The following is a 20,700-nucleotide window of genomic DNA, read 5'->3' as shown; positions in this document are numbered from 1 at the left end:
GGGGGGGGGGTGGTCGCACGGAGGATGGGTTTATGGAGGGCTAAATAAAATGCAGGAGGATCGTACGATCAGGGGGTTAGTGTGCTGAGATATAATGCAAAGGCCTGAAGAGGGGAGGTAAAGGTGAAAATGAAGGGAAACAATGACTTAAGAGGCACTGAAGACATCGAGTGCATAGGGCTGAGGCTCATTCAGTGAAGGGGAGTAAGGAGAAGAAGGATTTTAAGATGATGCCAAAGCTTGAGCAATTGCATGGGAGGTAACATTCATCGGCATTGGGAACAGAGGAGGAGAAGGAGGTTTGGGAGTTGGGGGAACAATGAGTTTCGTTAGAAACGCACTGTTTCCAGGCCAGCAGGATAGAGAAGCCAGGACTCAGGAAAGGGGCACATAAATGTCAACGGTAGCTTTATTTAAAAAAAAAAAAAAAAATTTTTTTTTTTTCAATTAATAAAAAAAAGAACCAGACGGGGCTGTAAGAAAAATAAGATAGTGCGAAAGAGCCAAGAACAGCAGAATCAGCAAAGATTTAAGCTGATGTGATATCAGAGATATCAGAGGGAAGATACACTTTGATTGATGATGATAGGTACAGTATACGCATAATGGTCACTCATCAGACAAGTGCCTACCCTCCCCTATCAAGGGGGCAGAAAGCTAATTCTTCCCCAGGGCCATGGCTGGGTAGACCAAAGGGAGACACCTGCCCCAAAGCCAGCCAATGCTTTGGCCACTGAAGAGAAGGTGGTCCCTCTTACAAATTTGCACCTGATAGTTGTTGGGCTTTAGAACGGAAAGTTTGCTTGGAACCGGAGCCAGGTCTGTCCCATGGCAAACCAAAGTCACATACGCTACAGTTATGGGTGAGGCAATAACCAAAAGAGGGTCAAGGAGGATAACAAAGGGTCTGTAAATAAGATACCACGCACGTGGAGAGAGGGAGAGAGAGAAAGAGAGGGAGAAAGCCAGAGAGACCCTACAGTTATGGACTTCATCCCAGCTCCTGTCCTTTTGGGGATGGCTGCATTTCCCACATTGGACCCTGGAGATTCCTCTACGTCCCTGCAAGGGTTGAGTGGATTTGGGCTCCTTGTAACTGTTTCGCACAACAGTACTAGCATTTGTTGAGTGTTTACTTTGTGCCAGGCACTGCTCTATGGACTGTTCATGTGCTAATTTATGTAATCGTCACAACAGCCTAGGTTACGCCCATTTCACCGATGAGGGGACTTGGGCAAAGAGAAGGTACCCAATTTGTTCAAGACACACGGCTTAGGCGGGTGGACCTTGTCAAAAATAACCCTTTCCTGTCAATTTCAGATTTCTGTTCTCTTGAATAAACACGGAGGCCTATGTGTGCCAACCAAGTGCTAGGCTAAACACTGGGGATGAAAAGGGAAATACTCCAATCAGCCTATGTTCTTGTCCTGTGCAGTAGAGGTGAGGCTGAGAAGCCTAAGGAGGAAAGGAAAGCCGGGAAGAAAAGGGAGGGGGGAAAAAAGGGAGGGGAGGAGAGGGAAGGGCAAAAGGTATCAGGCCTAGAACGACAGGCGCAGATTAGAAGCAGAGATGAGAAGAATGAGCCACGGAGGCTCACAGTAGAGAATGAAGTCCGAAACAGAAAATAAACAGCTCTGAGGTCTGAGGAAGAGAGCAAACCGCTGTCTGCACCTTGGGAGACCTTCGGGGGCAGTCCCCGTTTAGAAAGCGGATGCTGGACATGTGTGCTAGATGGCCTCCAATACCACAGCGGTTCTGAAGGGCTTAAGTCAACAATAATTAAAGGGTCACGGAGCGTGGCAAGAGGTCCACGTGGGTTTTTGAGGAATCCAGGAAAGTGCTCATTAGAGAAATAATATGTTTAAAAATACGTACACATACAGAAAGCATGTTTAAAACATGCCAGGCCTAAAAAGCATGAAACCACACTGTAATCGTTCCATCATGTAAACACTTGATCCAATGTCCCTCTCCCCCCTCTCGCTGCCTCCCGAAGGTCAGAGGTTTCTCTGGGTGAGCTGGATGGGGAGGGGAGGTGGAGGCATAAGGCAGAGAGAGAGAGAGAGGAAGACAGAGAGAGAGAGAGGGAGAGAGAACCACACGCCAGCGTGTGTGGCTCACCACCCACAAAGGCAGCCATGGGGGAGGGCACAGGGTTCATTTTACATCGATCTCTACGCCGGGTTGGACTTGTAAATGAGTCACTAGGACTGCTGTTTCTGTGGTCGTTTTTGAATTAAAGTGCCTGTAGGACTGTATAGTGATCAAAGTGACCCGAGTTCTCACCCAGAGGCAGAAGAAGAAATTCCCTCTGGTTAAGTTTTAAAAAGGTTGCAAGAGACAAAAACGAAGTAAGTTACTTTTTAATTACAGCTCCTGAGTCTCGCTTCGCACAACGTGCCGATTCCAGAAGCAAAGCTTCCTATTTAAAAGCCACCCCTTCCATTCCCCAACTCTGCTGGGGAGTCAAAGCCTGACATGATCACAATTAGGAAGAGAACATAATCACACATCCCCTACCTTGATCCTCTTTCTTTTGTGGTGCCTTTACTAAGAGCAGTATTTCGTCCAGAAGGAGGCTCGGATTTCTCTTCTGTGGGAGATCCAAATCCGGTACTAAAATGATAACTATTTTTTCTGATTGTATGAAAAAACTCATGATCGATTTCAGTCACATGAAAAATAAGAAAACATTACATGTGCAAGGCGTCTCCTAAGTTAGAAGGCATTTGTCACTGCCGTGACATGCCTCGATCTCTCTCCCGTCAAGGCAGGGGTGAAGCAGGGCACGAGGCACTCTTCCATCTACAAATAGTAACACAAAGCCTGCCCACGGCCACTGTGTCCCGTGGTCCAGAGCTCAGTGTATGTTCATGGCACACAGGACGTAAAGCCAGTCTCACTAGCTACTTTTCCAGAGATGTTTTCCGTGGCAATTTGAAAAAGCAATTACGAGGGGCACCTGGGTGGCTCAGTCGGTTAGGCATCCGACTCTTGATTTCGGCTCAGGTCATGAGCCTGGCTCACAGTTCATGAGTTCGAGCCCTGCATCTGGCTCTGCGCTGACAGTGCAAGCCTGCTTGGGATTCTCTGTCTCCCTCTCTCGGCCCCTCCCCTGCTTGCATTCTATCTCTCTCTCTCAAAATAAATAAACATTAAAAAAAATTTTTTAAGCAATGATGGAATTATATCACTATAAGGATGAAAAGAATTACGTTGCCAAGATCTAAAACCTAAATTTTTTTTTTTTTTTTTTTTTTTACTCCCACATTGAGGGGAGAATCGAGTCCAGACAAAATACCATTTTCTTACTTGGTCTTTTCTTTGCTTGCTCTTCTAAAGGAAGACGAAGAAGAAATGCTCCGACCATAACCAACATCTGATGATTTATCTTCCGTCGATGGAGGCGGAGAACTAAAATTTTACATATTTGAAATTATACACAAGTTAAAATACTTGATTTGTCAATATTGGATCTGCCTACAAAAGACAGGTTTTTTTTGTTTTGTTTTTTTTTTTGAAAGTCATATTTGGAGCTGACTTGTAACAGTGACCTAATAAACGCATAAAGGTAACACAAAGAATATTGTAAAGGTTTTCATGAACTGGAACAGGAAATATTTTTATAAAATGTGTCCCATAAAATATGTAGATATATATAGGTATCCGTGACCATTTTTTAAAATTCTGAAGCTTGCATTTTTAGCTTTATTATTTACTTCTTATTTTATATTTTTTAAAAGCCCCAGGCAGCATTATAGTCCTGCATACAGTTCTGGAGCCCTGTAAACACAACTCGTTTCGGTTTGCTCCTGTCTATTTATACTTTCTTCAATTAACTTCATGTTGCCGGGAAGGGAATAGGCACTGACTACAGAAATACATCTGGAATTGAGTGGTAACGGGGAGTCAAAGGAAAAACCACGTTGGTGGTGATTTCATGGTCTTTACTAGGTCAGGCTACAAATTTACGGACCAGTGTTGATTTTCAGGGTGACGCTAAATACAGGGGACAAAAAGGTGCCATCCTGCGAATCTTTACATATCCACGTGATGATGGACAAACAAAAACCATTATGCTTCCCTGCATCCTTCCACCGCCGAGAGACTCACACATCAGATGATTTACTGTTCACTAAAAGTACAGCACGTTGATCACTTGGTTCTTGTAAGCAGAGATCCTTCAAAGGCAAAAGTTTGGTGCCAGGATTTATCTGTAGATAATTTAAGAACTGATCACTCTGGGAGAATTTGTTGTCTGTCAGAGTAACTAATTACTAAAGAGATCACTAAAAATATTGCGAGGCTATCTAAAAATAGGCTAGACAAAGTCCTATATTAGCAATTTCACCAGCCTGGTGAGGCGGGTTAGACCACACCATTTTCTGAGGTCTTTTTCCAATCATACTATAATTAGATCCCTCTCTCATCCAAGACACTTTTTAGGATCCTTTAAAGATCAGACAGATCATGGGGTGCCGTGGTGGTTCAGTTGGTTAAGTGTCCGACCTTGGCCCACATCATGATCTCATGGTTTCGGGGGTTTGAGCCCCGCATCGAGCTCTGTGCTGATGGCTCGGAGCCTGGAGCCTGCTTCCGATTGTCTGTCTCCTTCTCTCTCTGCCTCTCCCCCACTCATGCTCTGTCTCTCTCTCTCTTTCTCTCAGAAAGCAAACAAAAACATATATATATCAGACAGATCATGTCATTTTTCTGCCCAGAACTCTGTCTGCCAAGTTTTCCCACTTCATTCAAAGTAAAAGCCAAAATCCTTCCAATGGTCTACAAGACTTAACATGATCTGGTCTCTCTGTATCTCTCTGATTTAGTCCTCACTATCGTGCTCCTTGGTTCATTCAGCTCTATACTGACCTTGCTGTTTCTCAAATCTGCCAAGCATCTTTACATCTTACGGCTTCTGTACCAGCTGTTTCTTCTGCCTGGAAAGCTCTTCCCCGAGCCATCTCCATGGCTCAATCCCTCACCTTGTAGTTTTTGCTCAAGTATGACCCTCCCTGTGAGGCCTACCGGATCACGATTTCTACAATTATGAACATCAACCCCAGCAACCCCCAGCACTATAGAGCCCCCTTATCTTGGCCTCTGATCTATTTTTGCCCCCAATGCTCTGATCATTTTGATCGTGTGATATAATTTATTTATTTGTTATGTTTCCTATTTATTGACTCTTTCCTCTCACCGGTGCCACAGAAGTAGAGATATGTCTCTTTTATTCACTGACTATTCCAACCTACAATATTAGAAACTTAATATTTACTGAATGAATGAATCAGAGAATTCTCCTCTATTTTTAAAATAAATTTTTTTGAATGTTTATTTATTTTTGAGAGAGAGAGAGAGAGAGACAGAGACAGAGCATGAGCGGAGGAGGGACAGAGAGAGAGGGAGACACAGAATCTGAAACAGGCTCCAGTCTCCGAGCGGTCAGCACAGAGCCCGACGCGGGGCTCGAACTCGTGAACCGCGAGATCATGATCTGAGCCGAAGTCGGACGCTCAACCAACTGAGCCACCCAGGCACCCCAGAGAATTCTCCTTTATAAAAAATATTGTTTCATTAAATTTTTTTTAAAACTCGTGAGCAAATACATTTTCTCACAGTTTTATCTGATCCACGGCAACATTTTCCTGGTAAGTGTTCTCTGTTGGTTTTTCTGCCCATTTCCTCATTTTTCTCAAAGCATCTTTGTACTAATAATGTGCTAGGGGAAGTCAGAAGGAGGATCAAGAGTCCAGTTTTAGGCTAGCCATTTTCATTATTCGAAATGCCTCTAGGGGCACCTGCCTGGCTCAGCCGGTAAAGCACGTGACTCTTTACCTCAGGAGCATGAGTTCGAGCCCCACATTGTAAAGATTACTTTAAAAACGGGGGTGCCTGGGGGGCTTAGTTGATTGAGTGCCCAGCTCTTGGTTTCAGCTCAGGTCATGATCCCATGGTTTGTGAGTTCAAGCCCCATATCGGGCTCTGTGAAGGCAGTGTGCAGGCTGCTTGGGATTCTCTCTCTCCCCTCTCTCTCTGCCCTTACCCCACTTGTGTTGTCTCTCAAAATAAATAAACTTAAAATAATTAAACATTAAATAACAATAAAAATAAATAAAATAAATAAAATAAATAAAATAAAATAAAATACAATACAATACAATACGACCGACTCTAGATTTCTGTTCAGGTCGTGCTCTCCTGGTTCGTGAGTTCAAACCCCGTCTCAGGCTCTGCACTGATGCGAGTCTGTCTCCCCTTCTCTCTGGCCCTCCCCTGTTTGCTCCCCTCCCTGCAAAATAAATAAACTTTGAAAAAAATTTAATAAAATAAAATAATTTTTCATGTCTCTAGAACTGTTAGCATCGCAGAGTGTTTCTTGCAAACACGGCTCGCCTATGTGATTCCTTCATGGCCCTGTCTCCTCTGCCTTTTTGGACCACACTGATCCAAGAAGGCTTCCGCTGCCTGCCTTGCTCATCCCGGGTGCTCGGGTCCTGCACCTGCCCGGCAAACACAGCATTTGGCTTGTGCGCCGCTGAGCTCTCCCATCACCTGAGGCAGTATGGATGGCTGATGGTGCTTTCTGAGGCCTGCCACCGCTGGCTCCCTCGTCCCTCTCTGTGATTATTTTTTCCCCTTTTCATTTTTCGCCTGCACCCCTTCTGCTTGATCTCAGGGAATTTCAGTAACTCCTACTTTTTTTTTTTTTTTTGTAATTTTAGAGAGAAAGAGAGAGAGTGCCAGCACACACACAGGTGCAAGAGGGGGGCGGGGGGGGGAGGGAGAGAGAATCCAAGTAGCCTCCACACTCAGCACGGAGCCTGACGCGGGGCTCAATCCCATGACCCTGGGATCATGCGCGAGCTGAACACAAACCAAGAGGACAACGCTCAGCTGCCTGAGCCACCCGGCCCCCCCTTATGTTTTTTTTTTTTTTTTTTTGAAGTCTGTGGATCATATCTGCTTCCTAGGTTTGCTTAATATGGGATTTGTAGATTTAAAAAATTTCCCCTATTCTCCTCATTGCTTTTGGTCTCCAGAAGAAAGGAAGATGCTAACTTAAGCCGCAATGCCAGAAAGTCCTCAAGATTCTAATTTTCAGCTTCCCATTTCTCTGGACGTCCACACTGCATTACACTGTATATTGGTTTTAAAATCAGAATCAGAAATGCAGCTTAAATAACATTCTTCTATATCACATTTTAAAATCTGGTAATACACTTTGGTTAATTTCAATTAGATTATGACTAATAAAACAAGGGGTGCCTGAGAGGCTCAGTCGGTTAAGCCTCTGACTTCAGCCCAGGTCCTGATCTCAAGGTTTGTGTGCTCGAGCCCCGCGTCGGGCTCTGTGCCGACAGCTGGGAGCCTGGAGCCTGCTTTGGATTCTGTGTCTCCCTCTCTCTCTGCCCCTCCCCCACTCACGCTCTGTGTCTCTAACTCTCTCAAAAATGAATAAACGTTAAAAAAAAATTTTTTTTTTAATTAAAGCAAAACACTTACACTTCTATTCTTATCGCTGAGCTGAGCCCTGGAGATAACAGAACCCCCAAACAGAAAGTGCTCCTTCTTTTATATTTTCTCTGAAACTCGAGAGTAGCATTAGCAAGCTGATTTCTACTACAGGTAATCAGATTCTAGGTAAAACTGTACATAAATGCAAAATCTTATAGCAGACAGAGTTAAGAGTTAAGCTCTGATTCCCAAGTTTCTGTCTATAAAAATATACATTCTGCTAGGTGGTTATAAAATTGCAATGTAATGGCATCGTGACTAAAGAAACGATCGCACGTACTGAAATACAAATTAGTGCTGTCACTTACCCGACCGTAATCATAGAATCCATCACTAATTATGTTACTTGATGACAAGTAGCCAGTCAGGCTATATTTCAGAGACAGGTTGTTGTTGAGCAATTTGTTATAAGCTGCCTCACTGAATTTATTTTTTCGACTTACTGATAGATTAACTTCTTCAAGGATATCTAAAGCCCTGTCAATAAAAGAAAAGAGCATTATTTGCTCTAAACAAGCAATCCAACATTAAATTCCCATGTATATCCGTAGCTAAGACCCTGAGTGAAGAATTGAGATGGAAAGGTTAAAGACACCTCACCCTTTTTTTCTATTTATTTATGTTTTACTGTTTGTTTTTTGAGAGAGGGACAGAGCATGAGTGGGGGAGGGGCAGAGGGAGAGGGGGAGACACAGAATCCGAAACAGGCTCCAGGCTCCGAGCTGTCAGCACAGAGCCCGATGTGGGGCTCGAACACACAAACCTGAGATCAGGACCTGGGCTGAAGTCGGACGCTTAACCGACTGAGCCCCCCCACCAGGCCGCCCCGACATCTCACCCTTTTAGATAAAGTAATGTTGACAGAATTATTAAGACCAATCAGTCCTTTCTGAGAATACATATGCCATGTAGTGCCTCATGTTCAAACAGTTGAAAAGGATACTCTGCAGGGGGAGAAAGGTCTTCATTTAAAGCAAAAGCAGTATCAGACTCCAATTTCTCCAGCTAAGCAGGCAATATATACATACGAAAATAAAGATGGTTAGGGGGGCACCTGGCTGGCTCCGTCTGTCAAGTGGGTGACTCTTGATCTCAGGATCCTAAGTTTGACGCCCCGTACTGGATGTGGGGGTGACTTAAAATGTTTTTTAGGGGCGGCTGGATGGCTCAGTCGGTTAAGCGTCCGACTTCAGCTCAGGTCACGATCTCGCGGTCCATGAGTTCGAGCCCCGCGTCGGGCTCTGGGCTGATGGCTCAGAGCCTGGAGCCTGTTTCCGATTCTGTGTCTCCCTCTCTCTCTGACCCTCCCCCGTTCATGCTCTGCCTCTCTCTGTCTCAAAAATAAATAAACGTTAAAAAAAAATTTTTTTTAATGTTTAAAAAAAAATAAAATGTTTTCAAATAAATATTAAATATAAAGATAAAGATAAAATGTAAATATAAATATAAATACAAGCAGAAATATAAATACAAATATAAATAAAGATGGTTAGAAATGGGGAAACCTGTCAGTGGAACCTTAAAAAGCCTGTTTGTCGGTTTGGTTAAATGCAGAATTCTGAGGCGGTCAGGGCTCACGCATTTTATTTTGGCTTCCAAAGTGGAGGGACAGGGGCGCCTGGGCGGCTCAGTCCAGTAAGAAACGGACTCTTGGTTTGCTCTTAAGTCATGACCTCACGGGTTGGTGAGTTCGAGCCCGGCGTCAGGCTCTGCACCAACGGCGAGGAGCCTGCTCGGGATCCTCTGTCTCCCCCTCTCTCAAAATAAATAAACTTAAAAAGAAAAAGAAACTTAAAAAAAAAAAAAAAAGTAGCCAGGCAGAGGTGTCGTTTCGCGATTGCAGAGTGGAAGAGAGGTGTTTATCAGGATGAAAAACGGACGGGGAGACGGTCAAGATGGTTTTGTCACGGAGCGGGGGCGGGGAGGGAGGTCTCCAGGGGTTGGGAGGAGCCCAGATGATCCTGCTCCCACCAGGCGGTCCTTTCTGGGGGGAAGGCTCGAGGTGCCCAGCCCAGCTCCCCAGGGCCCTGCCTGCCCTTCCTTGGGCCTGAAGACTGTCCGCCTTCCTCCTCTGCTCTCCATCTGAGCCAGAAACTCGAGGCAGCCCCACTCACCCGAGCTTGCAAAGTTCGACAGCCGTGAGCTCGTCGTTGGCGCAGACCATCACCGCCCAGCTGGCGTGCCTTCTTACTTCATCGTGCTTCGAGCGCAGGAGCTCGACCAGCGGCTCCAGGCCACCTGAATTCCTTAACTGAAAGTAGAAACTGCAAGTGTACGCGTTGGGAGGACACAATATAAACATTCGTGGGGTTTTTTGTTTGTTTGTTTCTGTAATCGCCTTGTTTGGTGGTGAAGAGAGTTTAACTATGTACGAGCATTTTAGGATCTGTGCATAATTGGGATTTTTACATCCCGGGGTGAAAGATCTCCTGTAAAACCTCAAGAAAGGGGGTGTGGAGAAGCAGGGATTGGACAAATACCCTTTGAAGACGGAGGAAGGGGCCACAGCCGAGGGATGGAGGTGGATGGTAAAAGCTAGAAAGGGCCAGGAGACACATTTCCCCCCAGAGTCTCCCAAAGGAACACGCCCCTGCCAACACCTTGATTTTAACCCTTAAGACCCGGTTTCGGCTTCCGGCTTTGTAAACTGTAAGATGATAGGTTTATATTACTTGAAGCCACAACGTGGTCGTTACAGCGGCAAGAGGAAACTAACACGGTCCCTAAGGCTGGGCAGGGGGAACTGATACACTACGTGCCACCGTATACCACCACCAGACCATCAGTGTGGCCAGGGCAGTGTTGTAGCAATTCCCTAGAAAAAGAGCAATTTTTGTTATCACTGCACAGCGTCTTTTCGTCATTTCTCCAAAGAGTGAAAAAGAGACGAAGAAAAGAATAGAATGAAAATCGGGCAGAACTAATCACGGTATTAAAGGAAATTCAGGTACTGAAGGTAATTACTCATGTATAGAATTAGTCCAAGGAGGGGGGGGAGGGGAAAAAAAAAGATCCGACAGAGCTCTTATCTACTGCCTGAAATGCAATATTGCATTATCTGAACCTAGAGGACCAAAGAAAAAGAATAGTCTGTCAGTTTCTGTGTGCAGTATCTGAAGACGAGAGCCCTTGTGGGAGAAGAGCTACTTGATTCGGTCATTTTCGGTCAGTGTCCAGTGGTAGTTTCCTCTCAGAGATGATACTTTAGCACGTGCAACATGCACAGCTTAGAAAAGTTTCCCTGAAGCGTCTCACACAAGTCAAACTTCGGAACATCTTTACTTCCGCGTGTAACACACGATGGTCTACGTCCGTGTGTTCTTTCGGCAAAGATCTCATTTATGAATTCCTACATTCGTTTCCTCATTCATTCAACTACTGCTTATTAAGCATGCACTCTGCGTCAGATATATGTTAATGACGTCGACACAGGAAAGAAAAACTCTCAGTTCCCTTCCCCACAGCCTCGAGGAGCTTATAGTCTTTCACACAGGAACCATATATGCGCAACAGACAAGGGAAGCATGCATGGGGGTAGCGGGAACAATAGCAGAGGATACTCCGGGGTTCGAGGGCTGTCACGGAAGGCAGGATGGCGGAGATGGGTTTTGCGGGAAAAGCAGGATTTTAGCAGGCGGACAAAAGTGACGCTGGTTTTCCAAAGGGAGAAATCAAAGAGGTGAAACTAGGAGAGCAGAGCGTATGGACAGAATTACAAATGGAATGGTATTTCTGGAGTATGGAGTTCTGCCTGGGAAGAGGCGTTAGGCGCAGGTGGGTAGGTGCGGGTCAGTGACGGCCGTTGCACATCCCGCGAAGCAGCTGAACTTTTCCCCCGGGCAGCGGGAACTTGCAATGAGGCGATGAGGCTCACAAATTTGAAAGATCAGCCTGGAGGCAGTGTGGGAAGCAGGAGCCCGGAGCAGGGGGAAGCGGTGGGCTGATCTGCGGTATTCCAGGAAATGGATGGACTATTCTGCAGACCGCATGGAGGTGTGACCAATACGCTTTTATCGTTCTGTTGCCGAAGCCCAGCATAGCACCCGGCACACAGTAGACATAAAATAAATATTTGGTAATCTTAGTGCCTTGATGGATGAATACAAATGAACCGAATCAATGGGAACAAAGACACAGGATAGAATAGATACCTAAGGGACTGAGGAGAAAAGATTTGTTAGTTGTCTGGGCAGGGGCAGAGTGCAGCAGCTTGGGGTCTAGATCGCATCCCTGATCTTCCAACTTACGAACTCTGCTTTGAGCCCACTACGTCTTTAAGCCTCGTTTTCCACATCTGTAAAATGGGGATTACGAATCAGCCTGTCATGAGGGAGGCTAAAGGTTTGTCAAGTGCTGAGCACAGTCCCCACCACATAGCAAGGGTTAGCTGTTGTTATTTATGTTATTGGCAGGAGAGCAACAAAGTCTTAGGCTCTTTGAGTGAGTGCCAGGTGACAAGCAAATATGGGAAAAGCACGAGCAAAATAAATATGATCCACTTGTAAAAAAATGAAATTCTAGGTTTTACAACTTTGAAATATACAAGAAACACAAGAGTGTGTGGAATCCATATGTACGCTATAAAGCGTCATAGTAAAGGCACACCTGTCTAACACTCAGCTTAAGGAATGACACTTTCAAATGACCTTGAGCCCCTGTTTGCTTCTCTGAAGTGCATCCACTCCCTTGAGCCCCCAGGAGGATTTCTTGAATTGGGGGTTAATCATTCTCTAGCTTGTCTCTATAGTTTTAACTTACGTGTCTGTTTACCTAAACAACGTATTGCTTAGATCTACATTATTTCCGAACGCCACATAAATAGAATCTGAAACGTGTATTCTTTTGCAATTTGATTTTGCTCGGCATTGTGCTTGAGATGCATCCCTGTTGCTGTCTGTAACTACAGGTCATTCATTCTCACTGACGTGAAATTCCGCTTCGTGAATATACCACAAATTTATTTGACCATTCTCTTCAAAACTGGACAACTGGTGTGTTTCCCATCATGTAGATATTATAAACAATGCTTCCTGGCGCCTAGATACTGCCGATTTGTTTTCCAAAGTACTGCCCCGATGTAGCAGATTTTGGTCTTTGTGGAGCAGTTTTAGGTTCACAGCAAAACTGAGCCGCGGGACAGAGATTTCCCACACTCGCCGCCCCCACACGTGCGGCTTCCCCATTACCAAGTCCCCTACCGGATTGGGACATTGGTTACCACCGGCGAACACACACTGACGCGTTATCATCACCCAGAGTCCATGGTTGAAGGGTTGCACCACTTTTGAAGAACCTAAAGGATGGGTAGGTTCAAACCCTTGAAAGTGTTTCAGAGTAATCCACCGATGGGTGGAAAAAATGAGAGACTCCAGGTCAGCAAAAGCTCTCACCTCTGTCCGGGCCTCCACATCGCACGCAGTTGCGGCCACGGTGAGAGCCGCTTTGCTCTGCACGACCGTGTTCGCGGAACGCAGCGGGCCCAGGAGGGCGCTCGAGACGCCGTGGCTCTGGAGGCCGGCGCGCAGAGGCTCCTGCATTGCCACGTTCGCTAACACTGTAGCCGCGTTGGCGACGGCTCCGTCCCGTCTGCTCGACAGGATGTTGACTAACGGATCAACACCGTCAGCTTCAGCAACAGCCCTGGGGAAGCGGAGGAGAAATGAGCGTCATTCATCCGAGTTCAGGACGTTGTCTTTGGCTTGTACACCTGAACCTCTGCCGCAACGGAGTCCTGATCAAACCGTTTGGGAAAGAAATTAATTTGCGCCGCGCTGAACCCGGCATGGAGGTGCTAGTGATGTCGGGAAAATGTCGGTTAAGAATGAATTTCAATTACCCCTTTCCTACTTCCGCAGCTTGCAGTTAGAGAAAAAGGCATCACGACATCTTAGAAATCCTCTTACCGCTGTTCATTTTTTAACTCAGTGATACTTGTAAGATCAGGAAGTTCTATTCGGAGAAAGTCGATCAAGATATTCCCATCCGGTAGGAAAGCAAAGCTTTTAGTTTTTAATTTTTTTAATGTTTATTGATCTTTGAAAGAGAGAGAGAGAGAGAGAGAGAGAGAGAGAGTGGGGGAAGGTCAGAGAGAGAGGGAGACACAGAATCCGAAGCAGGATCCAGGCTCCGAGCTGTCAGCACAGAGCCCGAGGCGGGACTCAAACTCATGAAGCATGAGATCATGACCTGAGCTGAAGTCAGATGCTCCAATGACTGACTCACCCAGGTGCCCCGCAAAGCTTTAAATAGTAGGAATGGTCTCACGGTCCATGGGTTCGAGCCCCGCCTCGGGCTCTGTGCTGACAGCTCACAGCCTGGAGCCTGCTTGGGATTCTGTGTCTCCCTCTCTCTCCGCCCCTCCCCCGCTCATGCCCTGTCTCTCTTAAAAAAATAAACATGAAAAAAAAATTAAAAATAAATAAATAGTAGGAATGAGTGTGGAGGGAATGCTCCTGGTTTAAGATTCTTTAGTTCATCTTCCCCGTATTTAAATGAGGCTGTTAATTGTGGGCAGAGCGTAACACATTTGGAGCCAGCAAAACATTTTGGAGGTGAATGTTGCTTTTACAGATTAAACATCATGGGGTGCCTGGGTGGCGCAGTCGGTTAAGCGTCCGACTTCAGCCAGGTCACGATCTCGCGGTCCGTGAGTTCGAGCCCCGCGTCGGGCTCTGGGCTGATGGCTCGGAGCCTGGAGCCTGTTTCCGATTCTGTGTCTCCCTCTCTCTCTGCCCCTCCCCCGTTCATGCTCTGTCTCTCTCTGTCCCAAAAATAAATAAACGTTGAAAAAAAAAAAAACATCAAAGATCAAAGTCATACTCCTGACATGATAACTACTAACTACTGTCAGTAATGCTGGCATATTCAGTTGGTAAATTTCCTATTTCTGCTATAAAGAGACCACAGTCATCCGTAACGATATTAACAGTCTGACAAGTAATACGCCGAAATCTCTTTTTAAGAACGCCATACTTTCTATAGTCCTTGCTTTCTAATTACTTAAAAAGCTCATAAAGGAGCAAAAATAAAAAAAGAAATCATTGGGGCGCCTGGGTGGCGCAGTCGGTTAGGCGTCCGACTTCAGCCAGGTCACGATCTCGCGGTCCGTGAGTTCGAGCCCCGCATCAGGCTCTGGGCTGATGGCTCAGAGCCTGGAACCTGTTTCCGATTCTGTGTCTCCCTCTCTCTCTGCCCCTCCCCTGTTCATGCTCTGTCTCTCTCTGTCCCAAAAATGAATAAACGTTGAAAAAAAAAATTAAAAAAAAAAAAAAAGAAATCATTTTAACAAGTGGACGATGATTTAATTATGCTCCTTAATATTCGGAACTGCTTCAGACGAGAGATGTTCCAAACAATAAGATATACAGAGCATCCTAGTTTCAAAGGAAGACCCCGAATTCTTGTTAAAAATCCGCTTGCATCATCGTGGGAATGGAGGTAATCAAGACAACAAAAAACATACCTGAGACTTCAATAATATGAACATCTCTTTAAGGTTTATATTTGACACATTCCACTTAGGATCATATTAAGAACCAAAAGTGGAAGAAAAAAAAAAGTGAGGCTATATGATTCAGCCCATCACCCTGTATTCTGATGAATTAAATTTAATTTGGTCGTCACTTAAATTTGCTGATTGTGAAGAAGTGACAAACTCAAGAATAGGAGTTATCCAGGCACCTGGGTGACTCAGTTAAGCGTCCCGCTCTTGGTTTGGGCTCAGGTCAAGGTCATGATCTCACGGATTGTGAGTTTGAGCCCTGTGTCGCATTCTGCGCTGACAGTGTGGATCTTGCTTGGGATTTTTCTCCCTCTCTCTCTGCCCCTCCCTAGCTTGCTCTCTCTCTCTCTTTCTCTGTCTCTCTCTTTCTCTGTCTCTCTTCCAATAAATAAATAAATATTTTAAAAAACTAAAAAAAAAAAAAAAAAAAAAGAATAGAAGTTATCACAATTGCCCAAGAGAGTACAGAATGTAAATGAAATATCACCGAGGAGAAAAGAAGCTATGATTGTCACACAGACCAGCTCAGAGGTGGACGGAACCGACAGCAACTAGGTGGGGACAAAATGACTCAGGCTCTGGAGAATGCCGGGTCAGTTGGTACTATCCCTCAAGGCACCTCCCACCCCTGGTGTGAATAAATCCATCCGGGAAACACACCATACTGATACGAAGGCAAAGTCAAGAGTGTCTGTTTCCACTTCTACCCATGCTCTAGTCCTTGGTACATATTTAATCCTTCTTGTGGTGTCTCCCATTCTTTCTTACTGCCAGCAAGCATTTGAAATTACGCACATTTTCTAATCATTAGAGACGTAAACCTGCTCCAAACTCATTTTATTTCTATGACTTGTTTTTCAGGCACTGAATGCAATCGTTCAGTCCCTTCAGCCGAATTACGTTGTAGTTTTTAATCATTGCAAACTATGCCTTGGTGAGAATGCACAATTCCTTTGCCACTTGGCGATTTTTCCTTTGACGGGATTCACCTTTTAAAACATCCCGGAGAATAAAGGAGGAGCCGACGGTGGAGGTATTTCAATGGCGACCGAGACGGAAGGTACAGTATTTTAGGTACACGCATACCAGTCAGTTCTCAAGGGCTTTGTCTTTTGTATGGAAAATTTAAGTAAATACATAGGATCACACTCCATCGTTTTGATTTCTCTTATTTGTTCAAAAAAAAAAAAGGGGGGGCTACGAGATACAGGAATTTTCATCAGATGTACCTCTGCCCACAGCCTTTGTGTTTCATTTTGGCTTCTTCCTTTTTCCTGGACAAAGGCATATGTTGCCTTGGTTCCTTTGTATCTCTATCTTCTGCCTTTTTCTGTGCTCTTTATGAGCCAGTAAAGAGAAGTACATAAAATCCTAGCTGTTTAAGAAACCAAAGATTCTAGTACACAGTGGAATAGAGCTTTTACTAAATGGAACATAACTGCCAACACTGAAAGACAAATCGCACGCGTGCAGCTGGGAGAACTACTTGCACTGTGGGTAGATCCCTGCCTGTAATGTGCTGTGTGCACTCCGTTCAAGTGTAAAAAGCGTAACCGAGATGAAATTATTACGGTGAAAAAAAATCCAGCTTATTATTCTTACCTAAAAAAAAAAAAAACAAACCTTAATTTCATTTCTAGAAATAGAGCACAGAATTTATATTTTTCTTAAAAAAAAAAAAAAAAGAATGGCATTAATTTTGTGATTCAGACCCAAGACGTTCTGTTTTATTTTTCTGTGTCTAACGTGCACGCTAGCTGAAGCCTGTCATATTTTAAAAACACATTTCCGTTTCCTAGATAGTCTATAGCATTCTCCAAATGAATGGGACAGAAGTCAAACTGCTTTGCTACAAAATCCAGAATTGTAGGGCCATGCGTCATCATGACAATCCGAAAATATTTTGATTCTTACTATCATTAACCTCCACCCGTTGGAGTTTAATCAAGTAAGAGTTTAAAATGGGCATTAAAAAAAATAACTAAAACTCAAATATGGGAATGTATAAAAACATCTGTTTGTATCACTTGATATATGTAAACAGAAGTGAAGTTCGACACGTCATGTGTATCCAATTTATTACCAAGTCCTGACTGGTTTCCGCCCCCATATTTCTCGAACCTCTCTCTTTTCTCCAGCTGTCTCTCTCCGATCCAATCCAGTCCACATCCTCTCTTGTGAATTGATGTGCTCTTCTAAGCGGTCTCTCCTCTCCCCCTCCAATCCTTTCTCCAATTTGCAGCTAAAGCGAGCTTTTAAAATAATAATCCAGGACACCTGGGTGGCTCGGTCGGTCAAGTGACCAACTTGGACTCGCGTTATCATCTCCCGGTTCCTGAGTTCGAGCCCCCTGGGCTCGCTGCTGTCAGCGCAGAGCCTGCTTGGGATCCTCTGCCCCTCTCCCCTCCTCTCCCTCTGCCCCTCACCCACTCACACTATCTAAAAAATGAATGAACATTTAAAACTAGATAAGTAATCAGATTATTATAATTAAACATACAATAATATACATAATACATAAAATCAGAATCAGGTTATTTTTTTTTAATTTTCTTTGTTAACGTTTATTTATTTTTGAGACAGAGAGAGACAGAGCATGAGCGGGGAAGGTCAGAGAGAGAGGGAGACACAGAATCTGAAACAGGCTCCAGGCTCTGAACTGTCAGCACAGAGGCCGACACGGGGCTCGATCTCACGGACCGCGAGATCATGACCTGAGCCGAAGCCGGACGCCTAACCAACTGAGCCACCAGGCGCCCCAGAATCAGGTTATTATAATTATATATACAGTGAAATATATAGTACATACAATCAGATGTCTCCCCTACTTAAAATGTTTTTGGTTTCCCATTGCTCAGGATGAAGTTCCAAATTTCTCACTTTGCCTCCAAGTCCCTGCAGGAGCCAACCTGCCTCCCCCACCGCTGCCGGAGGCCTCTCACCTCTTCCTGTGGCTCTGTGCTCTGGGCCTCGCTGGGGACCTGCATCACGCTACCGCCACCGGGCTCTGTCTCCCCCTGAATGTTCCAGAACGCCGTTCTGACTTCCTATCAAACTCTTCCCCCGGAAAATTCCTATTCACCTTGCCAAGTTCAGCACAAATGCCTCTTCCTCTAGGAAGCATAACCCCCCAACTGGATCAGAGCTCTTTTCCACGTGAGCTCGAGATCATTTGTTTGCTCAACATAGAGACATTTTTTAAAATGATGTTTTGGCGCAAATGGTCACACAGAACAGCAGCAATCTTGAAATACTATTTTATAGAAGCTTGTTGTGGGAAGGAGCTTAGCACAAAGTTTCTCGTTTAAATCCTGGAGCCCCGGGGCACCTGGGTGGCTCAGTCAGTTGGGCATCTGGCTTCAGCTCAGGTCACGATCTCTCAGTCTGTGAGTTCGGGCCCCGCGTCGGGCTCTGTGTTGACAGCTTAGAGCCTGGAGCCTGCTTCCGAGTCTGTGTCTCCCTCTCTCTCTGCTCCTCCCCTGCTCATGCTCTGTCTCTCTTTCTCCTTCAAAAATAAATAAAAACATTAAAAATAAAAATTTAAATCCTGGAGCCCCAAGATGAAAAAGCACTTACGGGCATGGGCACTAAGAACATTGCGCTCAAATAAGTGTCTCTTTATGGCTCCCTGAAAATACTATGCTATTTCATGTCTGTGTGTCTTTGCACTCATGTTTTCTCTGCCCAAAAGGCGGGTCCCTATCCCTCCACACCTCTGCCTGGGGGACTGTAGCTCACCCTTCAAAACCTGCTCAACTGTCCCTTCCTGTGTGGAGTCGTTCTTGTCCGTTCTTGTCCATCGCTGCCTCCCTTTGTTATTCACTCCCTCCTCTTGCTATGTCTACACCTGGCTCCCCCTTCTTAGAGGCAGGGCTTGAGTCCAATTTATATCCCCAGGGCTGAGAAGATCAATATATCTAAACTGACTTGACTCAGCTCAAGGGAAGCAATGAAGAAAACCTCAGTAGGAGTCGCGAGAGGGTGAGGGGAAAATGCCCGGCTCAGCGTTAAGTTTGCAAGAAGGCATAGGACCCAACCAAGTTGAGGTCTCTGCTCAGATCACCTACGGCTGCCCTCCCCACCCCCAATGCTACTCTAATTATTTCCGTGAAGTAATTATCATGTGGGGTTTAGCACACGGCATCTTACGCTTTAGACAACCTCTTAGGGATATATCCATTTCATGTGCCAAAGGATGTCTACGTTTTGTCTTTGCAGACGTTGTTGACCTGTTTACTCGGGTCCCATCATCAGATGACGCTATTTGGTACTTCTCAGAAAACCCTCACTGCAGTTTGGAGGTTCACGTTTAACCCATCTGCGAAGGCTGGTTACGTGAATCAAGGGTGACCTTGGGCGGTGCAGAAATCTGTTTAACAGAGCCCACATACAGGGTAATATGTGGAACCCGATGGAACAGATGGTGATATTGGCAATCAGAACCTTGTTTGTTAACAGTGATTACAACCATTCTCACCAGCGTGACTTTTCATATGTCTCTGCGAAGTTCGTCACACCAAGGAAGACATATTGGCAACAGACGCACCGCAAGTGGTCAGGAGAGGTGCATATGCCGCCGGCTCAGGGCTGGCGCGGTTAAGCCTTGCGGGCTCCCAGTGAGGCTGTACAGGTGCCTGGGGATGGGACGCTGGCCGTTATGATACACGGGTCTCTCGGGTATCACAGCCAGATCTGGAATGCTGTGAACAGGATTCCTGACTCTGGTTCCAGCCAATTTTTCAACAAAAGTAATGATCCAAGAAGTCGAGCGTATTCGTGAAGTTGATCGATTTCTGAGCGCATCGAAAAGAACTATGACCCCGCTGCAGCCCCACGGTTGCAGGAGAACGGGATACGTGCCCCAGCTCTGGCTGAGCTCCAGGATAGACAAAAGTAGCCAAGAGAGTTCTCCTTTTAAAGGAATAGTATTTAAAGAAGCTTATCAGCAGTAAGGGAGAGAATCACAATGAATTGTAGGCAAATGCTCAAAATGAAGGGTTTTTAAGCAACATACAATTATTAAAATAAAACCCAGCCACAAAAACAAATGCACGACGTTTTACACTCCACAGCAAAATAGGAACAACGCAAAAAAAATTTTTTTTTAAAGGACGCGAAACCAAATTGCTTCTATCACGTTGGTGTCTCTGAGTGGCATAATTTTGAGACCTTCAGAGTGTGCTTTTCTGCTCTAGTTGCTATGACATCATGGTTTCCAAAGAGATAATGGCTAGTTGCAAAGCACCTAGCAGAGGCTGACCCAGCACCTTCAAAACAGCATGCAGGTTTTTGTTACCAATTACGAGGCAGTCAACCAAAGTCTAGGGATTTCAAATGCAATTTTCTCACGAGTGACATGGAATCCTTATTGACCTATCTGTCCAATCACAATACTTCCTTCCATACATGCCACCTTCTGTTTCAAAAGCTGGAATGGCTGCCAATAATTAACTAGCTGCCATCAGGAAAGAACAACTGTCTTCATTTTACATGGCTGACTTGTCTCCTGATAAAATAGGAATAATGGTCAAGGTGTCCGAATATTCGCAATAAATGGCTTTCGCGGTTACCCAATGTTTCTGTTTAGCCTGGAAATCAGTCTCTTTGCATATCTGCACATGACAAGGGACGCAATCCCAAAGTAATTAGAGGTACCGTGTTGTTGGTTTTCTTAACTAAAT

General features: G+C 45.0%; 1 protein-coding gene across 1 annotated transcript in view; it reads right to left on the bottom strand.

Annotated features, from left to right (window-relative positions):
• The window catches only part of ARMC3 (armadillo repeat containing 3), a 100,883-nt gene that overhangs the window by 14,650 nt on the left and 65,533 nt on the right, over positions 1 to 20,700 (bottom strand). The window contains 6 exon segments of the mRNA XM_045463541.1: positions 2,521 to 2,637; positions 3,313 to 3,414; positions 4,114 to 4,214; positions 7,827 to 7,995; positions 9,633 to 9,769; positions 12,909 to 13,158. Of these exon segments, the coding sequence (XP_045319497.1) occupies positions 2,521 to 2,637; positions 3,313 to 3,414; positions 4,114 to 4,214; positions 7,827 to 7,995; positions 9,633 to 9,769; positions 12,909 to 13,158 (876 nt within the window).

Source organism: Leopardus geoffroyi, chromosome B4 (assembly GCF_018350155.1).
Source record: "Leopardus geoffroyi isolate Oge1 chromosome B4, O.geoffroyi_Oge1_pat1.0, whole genome shotgun sequence".
NCBI lineage: Eukaryota > Metazoa > Chordata > Mammalia > Carnivora > Felidae > Leopardus > Leopardus geoffroyi.
Note: the sequence above shows the minus strand (reverse complement) of the source record. Positions and strands in the feature narration are given on the sequence as shown.